General features: G+C 39.2%; 1 protein-coding gene across 1 annotated transcript in view; it reads right to left on the bottom strand.

The window, feature by feature from the left end:
* The window catches only part of MYO3A (myosin IIIA), a 186,685-nt gene that overhangs the window by 145,513 nt on the left and 19,155 nt on the right, over positions 1-22,017 (bottom strand). Inside the window, exons 3-6 of the mRNA XM_084867969.1 lie at positions 21,733-21,917; positions 18,681-18,815; positions 5,799-5,903; positions 5,255-5,354 (exon numbers count right to left, since the gene is read on the bottom strand). Of these exons, the coding sequence (XP_084724095.1) occupies positions 5,255-5,354; positions 5,799-5,903; positions 18,681-18,815; positions 21,733-21,900 (508 nt within the window). The 5' untranslated portion in view covers positions 21,901-21,917. The remainder of the gene's footprint in view (positions 1-5,254; positions 5,355-5,798; positions 5,904-18,680; positions 18,816-21,732; positions 21,918-22,017) is intronic.

The following is a 22,017-nucleotide window of genomic DNA, read 5'->3' as shown; positions in this document are numbered from 1 at the left end:
AAGTGTCCTTGCTCTATCTCTCAAATGATGTTCCTACTCCTTCTTCTCTCCAGAGATGGATTGTCTATATAGGATGAGGGATGGCTTATAACTCCTTGTGGGCAGGGAGAAGAGAGTGGTGGGTCTTTACTCTCCAGAGCCACGTGACTTCGTCTACGTGGCTTTTGGGGTACTGCTGGCTTCCGATGCTAGTATCGCATCTCGTGAGCTTTGGTTCTGGTCTCCTTGTGCAAGCAGGGCTTTCTTCCCAGGAGATGAAGGATGGGGTTGGCTTAGCTAGAGCTCAGAGGACTCTGAGGTCTGGCTCGGACACCTATGCAGACCTGGCCCAGGTGATCTGCTCTGGGTCATACTTCCCTTCCTAAGAACCCTCTTTAGAAGCTCCCCAGCCAGATTCTCAGGTACTTTTGGGTTCTGGAAACTAAGGGTAAATGTTTGGGGAAGCTCAACTTGAGCACTTCCTCTAGTTAATCTCTACACCTTAGGTAACAACAATGTGGCTCATCTCAGCCTGAACTGCGGCAGACTGGGCAACGGCCACTTCTGGAACACTGAATGGCAGCGGTGTGAGGTAAGAGTTCCTTTCTACCTCACTGTCATCTTCACTTTTTAAAAGCTCATCTCACTCTCCTGTCTCTTTGTTTCATCTTTCCAAAACTACTCCAGAATTGGAAAAGGTTTCCATTGTTTCTATTTCTCTTATGTAAAACTCAACAGTGTGTCCCTGGAAATTCTCTCTCCATATGCTTAAAAAAGTTAGAGCAATTCATATAGAACTTTCTCAAGAGATAGCCTGAGTCTTGCTACAAATCCTATTTTGTAATGTTAAAAACTAAATATTACTATAGTTATATTCTTGCATTCATTCTGGAATAAATCTTGATCTCACCCCAGAAGGTGCCTCAAGCAGACTGGGGTGAGACATAACTACACTAATGAGAGAAATATGCAAATTGACATATCTTCATGATACCCACCAGCCAATCAGGAGTGAGTATGAAAATTAACCCAGGAAAGATGGCAAGGTAATTTGCATACACAGGCGCCCAGCGGCTGGAGCCAGGGCGCTTGAGTTATCACCATGGCGACAATACAGATGTTTCCACTGCCCAAGCTGCTCAGGGGCTCTGGGCAGTGTGGGAAGGTAGAAAGGTGGCTTCAGGACAGAGCAAAGGCTGTGCCAGCAGCTAGGGTAAGGAAGGCCCATTCTACACAAATCTTTGTGCATCAGGCATCTAGTTTTTAGACAGGCAAAGGAGAAAAGCATGTTGATAAAAATTTAAATACTTCCAAAAGTATTCAATTACATGTTTCAAGAGCCCTGACTGAGTTGGGCACATTAAAGAACTGGAAGAAGCTGATCTTGCTCCTTGGAGAGAGCATTAAGGTGTACAAAAAGGTATTGATCATGCGAACACAGAAGACCAGAAGGAATGCCTTTCCCAAGGGTCAGAGGAAGCCATTGAACAGAATACTGAGCAAGAGGGTGGCAGGACCAGACGTGCTTTCTGAAAGGGCCCCTCTAGTTGCAGTGAGGACAATGGACCATAAGGAGGGGAATGAGACCAGAAGCAGGGAGTACAGCAAAGTGTAACTACAGGAGCCCAGGTCATAGATGATGGTTAAGACTGGGACAGAGCAATTAAAATGAAATATGAGGATATCTATACTAGTAAAAGGTAATATTCTAATATTCGACTGGACATCTTCTAGTCATCCCATCCTCCTTCCAGACAAAGCCATGCTGCCAGGGGCTGAGGTAAAGGCAGTTAGGGGAGATTAAGCTGGCAGGGGAGCAGTTAGGGGCAATCAGGCCGGCAGGGTAGGGTGGTTAGGGGCAATCAGGCCAGCACAGGAGGAAAGTTAGGGGTGATCAGGCAGTTAGGGGTGATCAGGCAGTTAGGGGTGATCAGGCTAGCAGGCAGAGGAGTAGGGGCAATCAGGCAGGCAGGTAGGTGAGTGGTTAGGAGCCAGCAGTCCCGGATTGCGAGAGGGATGTCTGACTGCCAGTTTAGGTCCAGTCCCTCTGGGCTAAACCAGCAGTTAGACATCAACCAAGGGGTCCCAGATTGGAGAGGGAGCAGTCTGGGCTGAGGGAACCTCCCTCCCATCCCCCGTGCAAGAATTTCATGCACCGGGCCTCTAGTACTAGTATATTTGAGAGACAGAGCTTTCTGACTAATTATAGTTGTAGGAGAGAGAGACAAGGAAAGTCTCAATAATGAGCCTAAGATTTTTGGCTTGAACAGCAAAATAGTCGCTGGTGAATTTCTAAAACAAGAAACTCTTGATAGAAAGCAGATTTCTGGGGATGGATGAGATGGTGGAGTTCCATTTTGGATGTTTTGAGGACTAGCAGCCACCCCACTATAGGTCTTCAGTTCCCAATAATGAGCTTACTGTATATTTTATGAGATGAGAAATTCAAATAATAATATGTATTCTACAACCTTTACATTCAGCTATAACCTTCTCTGAAAATTTGATTTAAACATAAAATGAGGACACTGATTTTTAGTTTTATTTGGCAATTTGTGACTTACCATATCTTATTAATTCTACCCTTGAGAAGTTTCATTATGCATGCACCTCCATCCTTAGGTTTTTATTCATATGAAAACCTATATGTCATTTTAGGAGAATGGAATTCAAGTACTCTTATCATGGAGATTAGATATATACACATTATCTTGTATACAAAAAATATATTATCAGATCTAGGAGCACATTTAATAGTCAGGAGCCTTCTTAAAGTTGTCTTTAAGTCAATTAATCTAAAACAGAAGCTCTCATTTTGTCAGCTTCCAAAATTATGACTACTTTATAAAGATACTAGAGGCCCAGTGCACAAATTTGTGCACCAGTGAGATCCCTCAGCTTGGCCTGTGGAATTGGGCTGAAATTGGCTCTTTGGTATCTCAAAGGGGCCCCGGATTGCAAGAGGGTGCAGGCAAGGCCAAGGGACCCGACTGGTGCACAAGTGCCGGGGAGGGATGTGGGAGGTTGATTAACCAGGGAGGGACCGTAGCAGGGCACCAGGGCATGTCCAGCCCATCTCACTTAGCCCTGATCAGCCCTATTCCAGCAGCAAGCTAACCTACAAGTCTGAGCATTAGACCTGGTGGTCAGTGAACATCATAGCAACTGGTTGACAGGTTGACTATCTGCCCCCTGGTGGTCAATACATGTCATAGCCATTGGTTGACCAGAACAGTTGAACAGCCTTAGCATATCATTACCATATTAAGCTTTGATGGATTGAATGACCAAACAGACTGCCAGACACTTAGCATATTAGGCTTTTATTATATAGGATCACATAAAAAGTTACCTTATTATCTACATATATGTTTTTAATCTAGGTTATTTCAGAGTGTAGCCCAGGAACCTCATTTCTCAAAGCTACTGGTTTAGCAACTTTTTCTTTCATGCCTGAGAAAGTTTTTACTTTCACTTGTTTTAATAATTCCCATCTAGATTTTAACCATTTTTTAGAGCAAGAGAATTTATGAAATCTCCAGTTAAATATCAAGTTCTCTTTTTAGGTCTATTAGGGTGAAGTCAGGGCCGTGCCTACTGAATAGTGAAGAGCGTTTTGATGTGTGTGTGTGTGTGTGTGTGTGTGTGTGTGTGTGTTTCAATTTCAGGCACAAGTTCTTATTAGTATTATGACCCAGACAGATTGTCAAACACACAGCTATGAACTCAATTAGAACACTTACTAGCTGTATCCAACATATTAATCAGAAATTAACTATCACAACCACAGCTGCTGGAAAATTTTCAAAAGCTCAGCTGAGGGGGGAAAAAAAAAAAAAAAGAATACACATGCTTGTCTGAAGAATATGCTATCTATCCATTCCTTTCCAGAGATAGTCTGAAATTCATTTCTGGGTTCAGCCAGAGAACTACAAACATGGATATTAAGACAATTTCTAAAGTTAATCAATGGACTTCTCTAGGCTTCAGTTTACAAAATGCAAAATGAAGGAAGATTTATTCATTCACTGATCACTCATTGAACTACTAATACTCAAACATTATAATAAGACATAGTCCCATCCCTCAAAGACCCATCTAATTATCTTTCTAAGTATCTTTTCACATGACCCAAGAGATAATTATAATTCTACTAGAGGCCCAGTGCACAAAATGTTTGCATGATGGGGGAAAGGGGATGTGTTACTCAGCCCAGCCTGCAGCCTCTCCAATTAGATCCCTGAAAAGATGTCTGATGCACATTTAGGCCCGATCCTTAGCCTAAATAGGCACTTGGAAATCCCTCTCACAATACAGGATGGCTGGCTCCCAACCACTCACCTGCCTCCCTGCCTGCCCCTAACTGCTTCTGCCTGCCAGCCTGATCACCCTCTAATTATTCCCCTGCCAGCCTGATCAATGCTTAACTGCTCCCCTGCTGGCCCGATTGCCCCTAACTTCCCTCCCCTGACAGCCTGGTCCCCCTACCCCCCAACTGCCCCCCCCACAGGCCTGGTCTCCCCAACTGTCCTCCTCTGCAGTCCTGGTCACATCCAACTGCCCTCCCCTGCCAGCCATTTCTGATGGCCATCTTTGACCACATGGGGGAGGCCATCTTGTGTTGGAGTGATGGTCAATTTGCATATTATATAGACATTTATTATCTCACGTGAAAAAAGGTCCAAAGCTAGGGCATGCTCCAAAGTTGGTTGATTTATGGGCTGGATTACATCATCAAAGACCCTTTTTATTCCCTTCCTCAGCTCTGCTTTTCTCAGTGTTGGCTTCCCACTTGGAATGAAGCACTTCAGGACCAAATAAGGTGCCTGTAGCAGTACAGGTATCACAAAGACACAGAGAGTCCGAAGGAAAAAGGAGAGGATCTTCCCCTGTGCTTCCTTCTTAGGAGGGAAGAAAATTTCCCAGAGACATTGGAAGATTTCCCCTCACATTTCAAAATCCTGGAACTGGGCATATGCCCATGTGTAAAGCAATTACTAGTCAGGGCTGTGGGATTAGGTTTAGGATAATCAAGGAGGTGCTCTCTATTTTAGAGAATCAGCCACTCACACTGTTATAGTGGTATTAAGGACACAAGCTAGCTGACTTAAAGACACTCTTCAAGGAATCTCTCATCTGCCAAATTTTTAAAAATATGCATTTTCTAACCTCAAGGAGATACAGCTTGTTTTCTACTTTCAATGCCTAGAAAGCAAGGCTAATGTTAAATAATCAAATTGTATCACAGTATTCATGAATTTCAAATAAAACTTACCAAAATCTACAAGTTTAACTCCGCCCTCTGTAGTCAACAGGATGTTATTTCCTTTTACATCACGATGAATAGTTTTGTTGTTATGCAAATGTTGAAGTCCCTAAAAGGTAAAAAAAAAAAAAAAAAAAATTCCTTTTAAAGAATGCGCCAGCCTGTGGTGTGGCTCAGTGGGTGAGTGTTAACCTATGAACCAGGTTCATTCCTGGTCAGGGCACATGCCCAAGTTGCAGGGCTCAAGCCCCCATGGGAAGTGTTCAGGAGGCAGCAGATCAATGATTCCCTCTCATCATTGATGTTTATAACTTTCTCTCCTATAAGAAACACAATGAAAATTAAGATTCAAGCATTCCTAAATGTTTAATATTGAATTAGTCATATCAAATTACATCACTTCCATTTTGGGCTATAAAAACATTCCAAAAAAGCAGAGCATGCCCTTAACTCTCAACAAATATTTTATTGAAAATAATTTGAAACAAAAATTAGATAATTTATTTAATGAGAAATGCCTCAAATAATTAATGCACAGTTTAAATTGCCTTACCATTAGTGCTTCACGTAAAATATAGGCAATTATGGGCTCATTCATTCTTTTCCCCTTTTTCAGAAATCCTTTCACAAGATCAGTCACTGATCCTCCATTGCACAGCTATAAAAGAATATTTAAAGATTGATATTAAAATGAATATGACATTTTAAGGACTTGCTATAAAAGGTTTCTACAAAACATTTTTTTAAAAGCTTGGCAGAAATAACAGCTGACACTTGCCAAATTTAAAGAAAATATTAATCGATACATCCAAATAGTATAAACACAAAGAGATTATAGTCAGTCACATAAAATAACAATGTTGAAAGCCTAAGATAAAAAGAAAATTTTGAAAGTAGCAGTGAAAACATGAATTCTCATGTACAAGGGACCCTAATAAGACTGACTTCTCATCAAAAGCAGTGGAGGCAGTAGGAAGGATGACATATTTAAGTTGCTAGAGCAAAAACTATCCACAAGAATCTTATCCAGCAAAACTATCTTTCAAAAATAAAGAGCCGAAACCGGTTTGGCTCAGTGGATAGAGCGTCGGCCCGTGGAATGAAAGGTCCCAGGTTCAATTCCGGTCAAGGGCACGTACTTGGTTGTGGGCACATCCCCAGTATGTAGGAGGCAGCTGGTCAATGTTTCTCTCTCATCGATGTTTCTAGCTCTTTATCCCTCTCCCTTCCTCTCTGTAAAAAATCAATAAAATATATACTTATTTAAAATGAAGAGGAAATACATTCCTACATAAACAAAACTAAGAGCATTTGTTACTACCAGATCCACTTTATAAGAAATACTAAAGGAAGTTCTTCAGGATAAAAGCAAGTGATCACAGACAGTGCTAATATTATAGGACAGTGAAAAGCTAGGAAAATTCCAGGACAAGCGGAACAGGGAAACTAAAACAGGGAAATTAAACAAAGCCAAAAAGCTTTGCAAGCTGCTTGTAGCAGGAACTTATCTTGAGAACAAAGGGTTAAAACCTCTCTCTCTCACAAAAGAATGCAGGAGAGGAGGGAGAAGAGAAAGGGGAATGGAGGAGGAATCCTAATTCAACTTCTCACAAACCAGAGACTACTTAGTGCAAATCAAACTGGAGTTGTTAAGGCAGCAGGAAGGAGGGGGAAGGAGAGTGCAGTCTTATCCTACTGTGTAAACAGAAAAACTAGCAGTCTGGGGATTTAATTGCCAGGTGTTTCTCACAAATTGTGGAAAAGCCATAACAAGGAAAAGTGGTAACCTTCAGAGTTAATCTATACCAGGATAACTAGCAGAGGAATTAAAAACAAACAAACAAAAACTTAGACAGGAGGGTATATAATGCCTCAAACCCCACTCTTCAGATTAGCTCGAGTCCATCTGGAATTCATAAGGCAGATGTAAAGATTTGCTTGTATTGCTTCTTTAATAAATATGCATGCTTTTATATATATATTATAAATTTAATTATATATATATTTTATAAATTAAAATTATATAAAATATATATATATATATATATTTTTTTTTTTCAGAGATGAAGGAAGAGGGAGAGAGAGCTATAAACATCAATGATGAGAGAGAATCATTGATCAGCTGCCTCTTCCTGCACGCCACCCACTGGGGATCAAGCCCGCAACCCAGGCATGTGCCCTTAACTGGAAATGAACCTAGGACCTTTTAGTCCACAGGCCTACACTCTATCTACCAAGCCAAACTGGTTAGGGCTTTAATTTTTTAATAAATTCATTTAAATACAATCTAATTAGGATCACTCCTTTAAATTCATTTATAGGAGAAGACCAGAATTGAGGTGGAGAGTGCTCTCTCTTTGACTCAGGGATGTCCAATAACACACTTCTGCACCAACTTGCAGTCTCACCAACAGTGCACAAATGTTCTCTTCTCCACATACTCCCCAGCATATGGTTATTTAGTTTCAAATGGTCTTTCTCCACCATTCGACTATAAGCTCCAGATCACAGAGTTTGTCTTGCTCTCTACTGAAAACCCAAAGTCTACCAAAATGCATGGGCCAAAGTCACAGATGATATTTATGGAATAAATGACTGGTTGGATAAACTTAAGTTCTGTACACTTAAGTTGCACACAAATGCATACAAAATGACAGAATGACATGTTTTCATATTGTATATAAGATACCTCTTCAAAGTGTGACTTTTTTACTTATTAGTAATTTCAATTAAATATATTAATGTAGCAAATTCTGTACTTCAATACAATACTGATAAGATATGAATGAGAGCTGTTATCATCACCTAATACAGTGGTTGGCAAACTCATTAGTCAGCAGAGACAAATGTCAACAGTACAACAATTGAAATTTCTTTGAGAGCCAGTTTTTTTAAACTTAAACTTCTTCTAACACCACTTCTTCAAAACAGACTCACCCAGGCCATGGTATTTTGTGGAAGAGCCACACTCAAGGGGCCAATGAGCTGCATGTGGCTCATGAGCAGCAGTTTGCCAACCACTGATCTAATAGATGGTTCCTAATGTGTACTTTCCTTATAGGTAAAATTTTCACATTAGTTTTCAAATGTGTAAACTAGAAGCAGTTCTTTTAATGTATTATCCTATATAATAAAAGGCTAATATGCAAATAGACTGAACAGTGGAACGACTGAACTACTGGTCACTGTGATGTGTGCTGACCACCAGGGGACCACCATGGCAGGCATTGGCTGTGGTGGAATGGTGGGGCAGGTGAGCGGGGCACCAGGCCAAGGCAGAGCACCAATCTCTGCAATTGTGGCAAGCCTCTGGTGGTTACTAAAAATTCTTCTCTCCTTCCAACTACAGTCCCAACCAGTGCTCACACCTGCTGCTGGCACCAGCCCCGCTTCCGCTTGCACCCTCTGCTGGCACCAGAGCCGCCGCTCACAGGTGCTGCCTGCGCCCAGTTCCAGTCCCAACTGCTCAGGGCCATCAGTGGGTGTGAGTGGCGGCTGCCTGTCGCCCCTGAGGGCTTCTCCACCTCCCACCCCCATGCTCCCGAGGGTCAGAGGATTAATCGGGCAGTAGCTGCTGCTCACACCTGCTGACAACATCAGCCTCACTTGCACCTCCTGCTGGCACTGGCCCCCATTGCTCCGCACCAGTCAGCTAGTGTAACCGGGGCCAGCACCATCACCTCGTGGGAGTGGTGGTGGCAGAAGCAGGGCTGCAAGCAGACAGGAGACTGGGGCTGTGGTGGGAGGGGCCAGGAGGGGGCATGGAGGATGGACCATGATCCGCTCCTATGCCCATCACAACCTCGCAGCCCTCAGTTCCTTTCAAGGTGCACCAATTCCCAATTCGTGCACTGGGCCCCTAGTTGAAATATAATTGGCTCATTTAAGTGTACAGTTTGATGTATTTTGGTAATTGTATTCAATCATGTAACCAGTAAATCAAGATATAAAACAGGCCCTGGCCAGTTTGGCTCAGTGGTTGGAATGTAGGCCTGTAGACTGAAGGGTCTCGGGCTCTATTGGTCAAGGACATGTTACCTCGGTTACAGGCTCATCCCTCACCTGGTCGGTACCCATGTGGGAGGCAAACAATAGATGTGTTTCTCTTACATTGGTGTTTCTCTCTGTCTCTCCCCTTCCTTCCACTCTCTAAAACAATCAATGGAGAAAATGTCCTTGGGTGAAGATTAGCAATCAAACAAAAAAGATATAAAACAGTTCCCTTATCCTAAACTGTTTTGAAATTCTTGGGAAAACACCATTAAACATTGATAATGCTAGCAATAAGAAATCTATGATAAAATCTAAGATAAATTAATCTATGATTAAAAAAGAAAATAACTCAGAAATGTTTCATATGCACGGTAGGAATATGTTGATTTAACAAATGGCAACAAATTTCAGGCCACACCATATTTTTCCTCTGAAGTAATACTATAAATTTGCACTCCTGTTCAATGAGTGGATGTTTCTGCAAGCCCTGAATTACTATTAGGGAAGAAATATATAGAAGCCATATATATGGGTTTCCAGGGTTACAATTAATTTTTTTTTCCATCTTGCCCTTTAAACAAAAATGAAATGAAATGCCTAGGTAATTGGCTGTCTGGTCTATTGCAAGTACACTCAATAGCAGCATTTTACATGAGAACTTGGAATGGTGGTTCCAGCCCTAAAAATATGAAAAGGGTCATCCTGACCTCTATGCTCCTCCACTGCAATTGTACACAGCCAAAGGCAGGAAGGAGCACTGCTGTGCTATCAGAGCAACTCAGAAACCCAGCTTCCCACTCCTGCCCTCTTTCCCCCGGCCCCTCCCACACATGCAAGTCTGAAGTGGCTTCATGTCTCCTGTGTACATGCTCTCTGAAAAAAAAAAATAGAAACCATTCCTTCATTTTACTTTCTATCATCCTATGTTTACTTTCTTCATGACAGGATTGCTAGATGCAAGTATAAAGACAGAATAACTACTAATGCATGTCATATGAAAGTAGTACTTGTCTACAAAAACCACATCAATTACCTGAAATGTGTATTTGAGAGGCTTTATGATTATGTTCTGAATTTTTGTGCTTCCAAATACCACCTGTAATTTTTAGTCTTTGATGCCTTGAAAGGGATATAATTTCAAAGAGAAAAACTGCTATAATTGGAAAGCAATGAGAGAAAGCAATGTCCCTGTTAAGAATGACAAATCAGGACCAATTCAGATAAATAACAGAATGAAGTGTGCAGCACCACAGCAAAAGGAGTAATTATACCTCTGACTGAATTATGAGGAAGAGGGTCTTTTAACACAAAGATGTCCTAACTGAATCTTGGCTCCATCTTGGCTGAGGGAACACTAGGCAAATAGCCTCTGAGAGAGATTGAATTGCTTATGGGTTTAAAATGTAGCTGTTCATCCAACCCAGAAAGGGAAAATTAGTTACATCTCAGTTTTTCCATTTGTCATCATCAATAGCAAATGCTTAATGACTCAATTTTTAAAAAATATATTTTATTGATTTTTTACAGAGAGAAAAGGAGACAGATAGAATTAGAAACATTGATCAGCTGCCTCCTGCATGTCCCCTACTGGGGATGGGCCCTCAACCAAGGAGCATGCTTTTGACCGGAACTGAACCTGGGACCTTTCAGTCCTCAGGCTGATGCTCTATCCACTGAGCCAAACCAGTTTTGGCGTTAATGACTCGATTTTGATTCTGTGTTTCAGTCTCCAGGTTCAGTGATAAGCATATGCAGAAACCTAACCAACTCCCATGTCCCCCTGGTCCTTGACACTGACCTTCAACTGGAGACATTATGAGTTAACCTGTTAACTGAGCGGGACGTATAAATACGTCAAAAGTAAACAATATCGGGTATGGATAGGACATATGAATATGTCCTTGAAATATATGGTGTGCCCTGAAATAGGCGGGAGGTATATTTCCGAACAACAAAGGTATTAGTCATCCATACATGTCTGGACATGAATTTAAGACACGGAGGGAATCAGTATAATTTCGCTAGTGAGAGTGGTAGACGTGTTCAACAAGAATTGTTTTGGAGTTAACACATAACTTACTGAATAAAGGGTATAGGATTTACTTAGATAATTTCTATACGCCAATTCATTTGGCTGAACTCTTGTGTCAAAACAATACAGACATTGTTGGAACAATGAGGATAAACAGAGTCGGAATCCCCAGTGAGATAAAAACAAAAAATTACAAAAAAATGAACATATAGTAAGATTCAAAGACAAACATGGTTTTAAATTGGAAGGATAAAAAAGACGTATTGATGCTCAGTTCTATTCATAATGATGAAAAGACAATGATTGAAAAGGGAGGAAGGAGGCAAGAAAAACCGAATGTTGTCTTGGATTATAACAAGAATATGGGCGACGTAGATTTGGAAGATGGAGTTATGGTGGCCTACACGGCTGCCCGTAATATGGTAAAAAAAAAATTTTCTACTATTAATTGATATGTGCTGCTTCAATGCATATATTATATACAAAAAAGATAAAGGTTATTTGGATCAATTACACTTTTTGATAGAGTGTGTAGAGAAATCGGTAGATAACAACATAGTGAAAACCCACCCAAAGACATCAACAAGCAGCTCTACATCTAAACCATCACGCTTAGTTGAAAGGCATTTTCCAGAACAAATGAAAAGCAATATAGGAGAAACTAAATCCAGGAAATGCCGAGTTTGCTACGAAAAAGGTGTTAGGAAAGAATCTACATACTGGTGTCCGGATTGTAAGGTAGCACTATGTATCAAAAATTGTTTTAAAATATATCACACAGAAGTTGAGTTTTGAATTTTTACATCTATATTTTAATTTTTTAAACTCAATATTTCTATTTTCTTGTGTGCTTTTGTTTATTGTTCTGTAATTGTTAACTTTTTTATATTTTTTGTGTATCGAAATAAAAATATATATATATTTTTTATTAAATATATTTTATACAGAGAGTAAGGGAGAGAGATAGAGAGCTAGAAATATCGATGAGAGAGAGTCATCGATCAGCTGCCTCTTACACACCCCCTACTGGGGACATGCCCACAACCAAAGTACATGCCCCTGACCGGAATCGAACCCGGGTCCCTTCAGTCCCCAAGCCGACGCTCTATCCATTGAGCCAAACCGGTTTCGGCTAAAAAATATATATTTTTTGTAATCTTTATAATTGTTTGTAAAATTTATAATTTTTTAATTCGATGTTTCCATTTTTTTGTTGGTATTCTTTTCTATTTGTTTGTAATTTTGTATTTTCCTTTCTGCTTTATATATAAATAAACGAAAAAAATATATATTTCATAGTCTTTTCATTTATTTTAAGTATAAATAAAAAAAATAATAATTTGAAATTACATTCTCCGAGCGTGACGTACTGACACGTCCTAGTGAAAGAGTACGCGCACATTATATGTTGTGTAATTAAAAAGGGAATCCCCCGGTTAACAGGTTTTAAAGGAAGTACAAACCCAAAGAGGCACAGTAGTTCCCCTCAGAGTCCATAGGTATTTTGAGACAGAGAGTAGAGACCACATTCACATAACTTTTATTTCATTGTTATACTTGTTCTATTTTATTTTCAGTCATTGTTATTAATCTCTTACTGTGCCTAATTTACATGTAAATAAACTTTATCATAGGTGTATATGTATAGAAAAAAAAAAACACCCTATATAGTAAAAAAAAATATGTAAATTGACCCTAATGACGGAAAGGGAATGACCAGTCACTATGATGTGCACTGATCACCAAGGAGCAGACGCTCAATGCAGGAGCTGCCCTCTGATGGTCAGTGCGTTTCCACAGGGGGCTTCTGCTCAGCCACAAGCCGGGCTGATGGCAGGGAGCACAGCGGTGGTGGTGGAGCCTCTCCAGCCTCCATGGTGCTAAGGATGTCCAACTGTGGCTTAGGCCTGCTCCCAGCCAGTAGGTGGGCATCCCTGAAGGGGTCCTGGACTGCAAGAGGGCTCAGGCCAGGCTGAGGGACCCCATCGAGTGCACAAATTTTTGTACACTAGGCCTCTAGTAGTACATATAAAGCTCAGTACTATCCATGGCTTTAGGCATCTGTAGAGGGCCCCTCGGGGAAGGCACATGGACATTTCTTTAATTTGTCAGCTGAGCCCAAGGCACTGGTAGAGTCCTGCCTTCAGTTACCACCTCCCCTCTCCCCCTGCAAGAAGGAGGGGGGTCGGCGGAGAGGGGAGGTATTCAGTTCTGACTTCTTATCTTTGTCCAGGTGTCAGCAGGGGTGGATCTAGATATGTAAATCCAGTAATGCTAGGGCCTATAGTTAAGAATGCAAATAAGCTCCTTTGATCCTAAGTTTTGGTGTTACTTCCTGGATTTTTGGGATATAAAAATAAACCTGCTGCTTGGCTCAGGGTGCTCCCTGCCTCTTCATCAGAGAGAATGGCGCCCACCTAGCTCCCAGCTGTATAAATCTATTTCTGCCTCTTGTCTCTTTCTTTAATTTCTTAATCCCCAGCTCCTCTACTCAGGAACCTAACCTTTTTCCTTTTCCATGTGGGGCACGGAAAAGAGAGAACTCTCTCCCACACACAGGCATCCACTGGGGGTCTGGGAACACATCTATTCCCCATGAATAAGGGGGACTATCATATCTATATTTTACTAAGCAGGTCAGCCAAGGGATGTGGTAGCAATAGCAAAAATTAATATAAGTATGGTACTTTAAAATGAGGCATAAATTAAAAAAAAATTAGCCCTCCCTTTATGCCTTCATGATTGGGAAAACCTAAAATGTTAAATGACAGTAAAAATCTCCATTGATCTTCTTGTAAAAACAAACAAACAAACAAACAAAACAAAACAAAACAAAAACCAAATCAGATCCCATAGCAAAAAATGTTCTACCTCTTCTCTTAGTACTAGGTCATTTCATTTCAACTGCACAACTGGAATTTCAGAAGGCTAGCAACTAGTACTCTTTTACTAAATCAGGGCAACATTTATAGTCCGAAGATAAATACACAGAAAATTTAGAAGGAAAGAATTCCCAAACAGAACCTTGTATATTATTCATGCTCAAAAACTGATAGTATGCCCTGGCCAGTGTGGCTCAGTTGGTTGAATACTGTCTCATGCACCAAAAGGACTCCAGGAGATTCCTATCAGGGCGCACATCCAGGTTGTGGGTTTGATCCCCAGTCAGAGTGCTATGGAAGGCAACTGATCAATGCTTCTCTCTCATATGGATGTTTTTCTCTCTCTCTCAAGTTAATAAAACATATTAAAAATTATAGTATAATAAAATGAAGAAAAGATACATGAAAGAAAAAAAAACTATATCAAAGTGAAAGAAATAATTTTAAATCACAACTAAATAATAGAAGAAAAAAGAAAAAAAACAGACTGCCCAGAAAGATCTACATACACATTATTCTTAGGATTTCAATTCTATTTTGAAATATAAATAAAATGACTTTTCCTGGTAAAAAGTCACTGGGCAGCAGTTGGTCTAAGCTGGCATAGCGCCTACCCACGTGCCAGACGGATAATGAGGTGTGTGATGGTGCCTCAGCCCCTCCGGGACACAATCTTTCTTATGTAGATTCACATTAGAAACCAAGCGTTGTTAGCATGGCCTCTTTGATGCCACTCTTTTGGTATCCTCATGCAAAATAATTCACTTGGGCTTTATTACAATAATAGGTATAATCAGCAGTCATTTTGCAGAATAAAGTGTTGATGCCACAAGCCAATTTTCTGAAAGTTCCTCTAAAGCAGCATTTGCACCATTCATGTTTATAAATCAGGTAATTATACATCTGGCCACTTATGTGTATATGTAATGTGTAATTGATTTACATATGCAATTTAATTACCTTATATCAGTGAGCTTCTTGCTTTCTTTACCCCTTTCCCCCTCTTTGTAAGTTCAGATAGACTAGATTTCTGAAATCCTATTATAATAAACTATTATTTATTCTTTTTTTCTCAAGCTATTTAGAGATATTTCCAATACCACATCTGATAATAAAATATAAGGACAAACCTCAAAGAAGCTGTTAAGTCTCTATTGATTCATTATATCAGGAAGCTGCTTCACTTTACTGGATGTTCCAAAACCATTTTAATCAATCTTTTCTGTCCTCTGAAAAGAACATTTAACTATGATCAGGAGTCTCAACTCTTACCTAATTCCACGTGATAATAGTGAATGTCAGTATAGGATTATCATAAAAGACAATGACTAATCTCATTCAGTATTTTTAAAGGCAAAGATTTATATATCGTGTCCTTGCCCATTTAGGCCTACATTACAATGCCTAATCATCTGCCAATGATTCTACATGGAAAAAAGTAAAGATGCAATTATTGAAAATGTTTTGAAGGATACAAAGATATGAAATTTTATTCAAGACTACACTAAGGATTTACACAGCATTACATCTCAAATATACAAACACAAACATGAAGTAAGCCTTTCAAAAATTTCCATTAATTTAAGGCAAAATGGTTTAAATTCATAATTTACATTGTATTACTTAGGTAATTAAGTTTTGCTTTGCTTTCCTGTGTGATTTAACTAAAAAATAAAGCTATTTAAAACTTAATTGAGAAGTACAAAATAATTCTGAAATCCTAATAATTTGCCTATTTCTAAATAACACAGCTGGTTAATTAAAATTTTTAAACTTTTATATAATAATATAATACACAGTTTCAAATTTTGGAAAGGCTCTTGAAAATATTATTTTACAGTTTTGAAAGCCTCCATGGTTCAATTGAAGGTGGAAGATTAAACATAAATTTTTCCTTTCCCTTATGAATCTCCATTAGAATGCTAGCAAAGGAATAAAAAGTATAAATCACAAGAAAAATAGAGAACAACAAAAGAGAGAGCCGTGGACAAGAGGTTCAACAAAGTGTTTCAATGTGGAAATCAGATAACTAATGGTAACTGGTGTAGCAATGCAAAGGAAGCCACAAACTAACGTGCTGCGTTAGCACATTAGCCCGGACAGGACTGAGTCACAGGTAAAGTAGAGGTGGAGTAGGAAGGAGCGATGCAGAACACAAGGAGTCCTTTGGAAGTCTCTAATCAAAACACTTGATCCCTCTTAACCCACATACAAGCCATCCACATCCAGAGCCTGCATGGTACTCCTCACACACTCACCCAGCAAGAGACTGGAGGTTTTGTTCCTTACAGAGACTCAAGATGTAATGACATCACTGTAGCAAATAGTGAGAGTAAGGTGCATACCATTCATTACATGATGTGCAAAACATGGAAATCAAGTTGCAACGTGGAGGTGAAGAGACCCAGAAAATGATGGATTCTACCCAGGGGAGCAGCAGAGACATATATCGAGGTGAGATGCACGACAGGCCTCCAGAATGGAGCAGGGCACTGGTTCCAGAAGTGCAAATAATAACCTTGCTAAAATGCAGAGCATGGGTTACTACATTAAAGAGCAGAGATGGCCGAAACCGGTTTGGCTCAGTGAATAGAGTGTCAGCCTGCTGACTGAAAGGTCCCAGGGTCGATTCCATTCAAGGTCATTTACCTTGGTTGCAGGCACATCCCCAGTAGGGGGTGTGCAGGAGGCAGCTGATCAATGTCTCTCTCATCGATGTTTCTAACTCTCTATTCCTCTCCCTTCCTCTCTGTAAAAAATCAATAAAATATATTTTAAAAAAAATAAAGAGCAGAGATGCTCAGTCATACATTTCCAGGTACATCAACCAACACATCAAAAGCACAGACCTGCTCAGGAGAAGGTGGCCCCACTAAATGGGAAATACACTATTATTGCTTTACATTTTAGGCCTTTTGGTTCTACTTGCTTTTTAATGTGTATTTATTTGGAAAGGGTAAAAAAGCAATTAAGCCTATTTAAAATTGCATTAAGTGAAAAATAGGATAATTTGATAAGTGATATTTTCAATCATTTAAACGTGCAGAAAAAGGTAAAGGATATATGTTAAATGTTAAGAATGGTTCTGATAGTTTCAAGTATATTCTACAATTATCATCCATTATTTCTATAATCCTTTATAATTCATAATAAAAATATGATGTTGAGTAAGGAAACAATGTACTTTATAAATGATTATTGTGCCACTGCAGGAAAACCAACAGAACATTCTGAAAGAAGAAGAAGAAGAATCACATGCTATTAAAATCATAATGAACACAATAAACATATGATATCACAGTGGTCAATAATGGTTTTACTAGCCGTGATAACAACTTTAAAAAATTCTTAAATCACTTGAATAATGATATTCAATGAAAATTAGTAAAACCACATTCTCCTAGGACAGTCACCTGAGCAGGCACCTTCTAGAGCTCGGCATTAGAGAGAACTGTCCAAACTATTCTCAGGACTTAACAGGCAGAATCTACAGCTTTCCTCTGGCAACTTAGTCAGTATTCTACTGCTGTTCTCTGTCCCCCACACCACTAAACGTAAATACCTGGTTTTGTAATTTATGTCATTAGTATTCAACAAGGAGAGAGAGAGAGAAAAAAAGAAAAACCACAGCAGCTCACCATTTTTGCATAATGAAGCCTCACTTAAATTAATTTTCTCTTCTATCCTAGCACCTGGCTCAGAGCCTCAATCATGTATTAGCTGAATAAAATATGGATGAATAAGTAAATATTATAATGAAGTCCTTTTAAGCTTGTTCTTCTGCATGGAAAATAATCCTAGTTTCTTTTAGGCTTTTATTGTGGAGATGTTCCTTCAATTTTAATATATATATATTTTATTGTATTTTTTTACAGAGAGGAAGGAAGAGGGACAGAGAGTTAGGAAGATCGATCAGCCGCCTCCTGCACACCCCCTACTGGGGATATGCCCACAAGCAAGGTACATGCCCATGACCAGAATCGAACCTGGGACCTTTCAGTCCACAGGTCAACGCTCTATCCACTGAGCCAAACCGGTTGGGGCTGTTCTTTTAGTTTTTAATACTCTTTGTGGCTTGTAATTTCCAATGTGTCTTAAGATGACAGGGCCTGCCCTAGCCAGTTTGACTCAGTGGATAGAGCATTGGCCCCCAGACTGATTGGTCCGGGTTTGATTCCAGGAAAGGGAACAGTTGCAGGCTGGCTCCCCAGCACTGGTCGGGATGCATGTGGGAGGCAACCAAATGATGTGCCTCTCTCACCTCTCTCTCTCTCTCTCTCTCTCTCTCTCTCTCTCTCTCTCTCTCTCTCTCTCTCTCCTCTCTTCCCCTCCCTTCCACTCTCTCTAAAAATCAATAAAAAAAAATCCTTGGGTGAGGATTTAAAAAAAGATGACAAGACCAAAACTGGGCACAACATTCCACTGAATACAATAGAGCTGCTCTGTGATATCGATGTTGCATAAACATGCAGTCATTCCAAGACCACACTGCAAATTTCTACCCATAAAATAATGTTGAAACACTTACCTCAAGAACCAACCAAAGCTTATCTCCATTTATTTTATCCTTCCTGAAGTACATCCCATAGAATTTGACCACATTCGGATGGTCAGAAAGAGTTTTTAAAATATTATACTCTGCTTCAATCTCTTCATCAATATCCTAGTTTTAAAAAGTCATAGGAAGAGAACTGTGAGAAAAGCGTGAATAACATCAAAGAAACATACTATAGAAACTGAACAGAGAATTTAATTTTGTCAAGGCAAAGTCATAATAGTTTTATTGTGCTCAGCACTGTCCATTGAAATTTCTTGTTACATTGTTTAAAGGGAGTTTGGGATTTTTCTGCTAATCAAATACATCTCCAATTATGTTAATTAAATTGAATTAAATAGGGATTTAAAAAGGCTATTTTGGTATATAATTAAAAAGAAGCATATATGGAAGTCTACTGCAGATGATTTCCTTTACTTTGTAGTGTTAACTGCATTTCAATGGCAGGGCCACTAATTTAAAATAAAAACTTTTAGCTAGTTCATTTTATTTCTTTGAAAAACAGGATATTTATAAGCTATAAAAACCAGTCATACAATAAATTCCCACCTTTCCAAAAAAGTAAAATACAATAAATTCCTATCCTCCCAAAAAAGTAAAATTCAGTTAAATTATATAAAATGGTGGATAGCCTTTATTTGCTAAAGGCCCATTAAGAATAAGGCGAATTGATTGCTATTCTGTCAATAAAAATTCAAAATAGCCACTTACTAGTAGTCATGTTTCTAGAAAACCACATATACATAAAACAACTTATAGAGGAATAAATAAAAGAAAGCTTTCTAATACCGTTTTACAGTAAAATTTAATGTCCACATTGTTTTAAGACAGATGATGGAATCACAGAGCTGAGAAGAATTTTAGACCATAGCTCTACTCTGCGAGGAAGATACTAAAGCTCAGAGAAGTTAGTCACAGAGCTGGTTAGTACAAGATCCAGGACTAGCCTGCAAGACCACTGCCTGCCGCCTTCCAATCCTGCGCATTCCATCCTTACTTTTTTGAGAAAAATGTACTAGTTCAAAATCCATAATAATGAGACCCTTTTAATAAAAAAAAAAACTCACTCTGTGAAATGCTTGGATGCATTTAAATTTATTTTATTTAGATTATAATCTCTTGGTTATAAATCTTTTTTATTTGACTTGTGACATGATGGATGAAGAGTAAATAATTCTTAGAAAACCACATAGGTACTATGACAAGAATAAAAGCAGCAAAATTTCATACTAGAGCTATGCAATCAATATGTTCCATTTAAGCAATACAACAAAGCATGATTTATTAGGTTAGTAGTATATCAAACATGACTATATTATGAAAGCCATCTGTTCTTCTCCATCAAGAAGTAGGGAATGGGAGAGAGACACTGATTATAGAATCAGACCATTGGATCTGTCTGGAATATTTTCTCTTGTCACCATGAACCCTGATCCCTAATTGCAATGACTAGAAGAGAGAGGTACAGTCACTTTGCTACAGCTTAATTTGGGTCTCTCTTCCCTTAGTTTAAATGGTAAGAACTTTCCAAATGAGAAGACATTCCACATCAGTTAAAACTAAGCATAGCACTGCTCATTATTTTTCCTCATTATTACCTAGTTACTGGGGGTTGGGAGGACAACCCACACTCTTTCTTCTTTACTCAAATAATATGAAACACTATAGTCAGCATGAGTTTAATAGAAATAAACTAAACTCCTCCCTCCCCCCCCCCCAAAAAAAATCAATCTTAAGATGAACAGTGGCCCAGAAACCTTTTGCAGTGACCTCCAGTTTTGTTAGTGGGAGAGCTGGGAGGAGGACTGGGACTCTGATGTCCCCCACCACAACTCACATCATTTATACCAGGCTACATTCCCATCACATGTGCACGAGTGATATGATTGAAGAAATGGCTTTCAATAGGAGTTTGGGGATTATGTGACCACTGAGCTCATTCCCGCTCATCCATGTGCTATGGGAGGGCTACATACCTCCCAGTAACTAAAAATGCTCCAAAAGAGCCAGCCCACATTCCCCAAAACAGAATCTTGTCAATCTCCTCATGTTCTTCAGGGCAAAGAAAGACTTAGTAGGTTTCTTTATCACTACTGCTATTCCAGAAAAAGTAAAGGGAAATCCCATTCTGGCATTGCATAAACAGACAGAACATGAAATTCAGTTCTTCACAAGGAACCTCAACCTGATTATAAATGAACACTTTGAAACAATTTAAGCAAACCTGAAAATTAATTTCCCTTCTCTGAATGAAATTTAATGCTTTTCAATCCTCACCTGAGGATATGTGTTTTTATTGATTGTAGAGAGAGGAAAAAAGGGAGGGCAGGAGGGTGGATAGGAAGGAAGAAAGAAAAGAAAGAAGGAAGGGAGGGAGGAAGGGAGGGAGGGAGGGAGGGAGGGAGGGAGGGAGGGAGGGAGGGAGGGAGGGAGGGAGGGAGGGAGGGAGGGAAAAAAAAAAAGATCCATATAAGAGAGAAACATTGGTCATTTGTCTCCTGCACACACCTGGACCAGAAATTAAACCTGCTACCTGGGTATGTGCCCCACCGGCAATCGAACCCACAACCTTTCAGTGTACAGGAAGATGCTGCAAGAAACTGAGACACACTGGCCAGGACCGGAATTTAATTTAAAAAAATATATCCAGGCTTGGCTTAAGAAAAATTCCTCCTGCAGCCTAAATAAATGCAAGAAGAAAAGGAGATCAGGTCCTGATGACATGTGAGGACTACTTCTAAACCCATGGGCTTATTATTACAACTTTTTAAAATCCTAAAGTAATATAAAATGAACTATTGAGCTGTTGTGAGCTGTATTTATTTGTATTATATATTTATTAATTTATCAAATATTTCTTCTGCCTTATCTTATACATTAAATATACAAACAAGGGAAATCTAACAATCAGACCTTTCCCCCCACATTTTCTTCAAATTGCAATAAATAAATCAAGATAAGGTGCTTACAGACTTTTTACAGACAAAAACAAAGTTAATTACATGATAAAAACAATGTTACTTACATGAATTGGATCCAGAATTTTGACTGCTGCTTTTTGGCCGTTTTTCTTATTCAACACTTTAAAAACTTTCCCATAAGTTCCTTTGCCGATTGTTTCGGTGATTTCCCATGTATCAGAAGGATCAGGAAAGTTATCAAAGATGATTGTTTTTCCAATTAATGGCAGCATCTCAAAAGTTTAAATCACTGGAGAGAAAAAGTACAGTTTCATCTCCATTTGATTGGGATTAAATAGCACACATAAACTCATGGGAAATTATCTAATATTTTCACTGATATGATGGAA

The sequence above is a fragment of the Pipistrellus hanaki genome (genome assembly GCF_964339955.1).
Source record: "Pipistrellus hanaki genome assembly, chromosome: 1".
NCBI lineage: Eukaryota > Metazoa > Chordata > Mammalia > Chiroptera > Vespertilionidae > Pipistrellus > Pipistrellus hanaki.
Note: the sequence above shows the minus strand (reverse complement) of the source record. Positions and strands in the feature narration are given on the sequence as shown.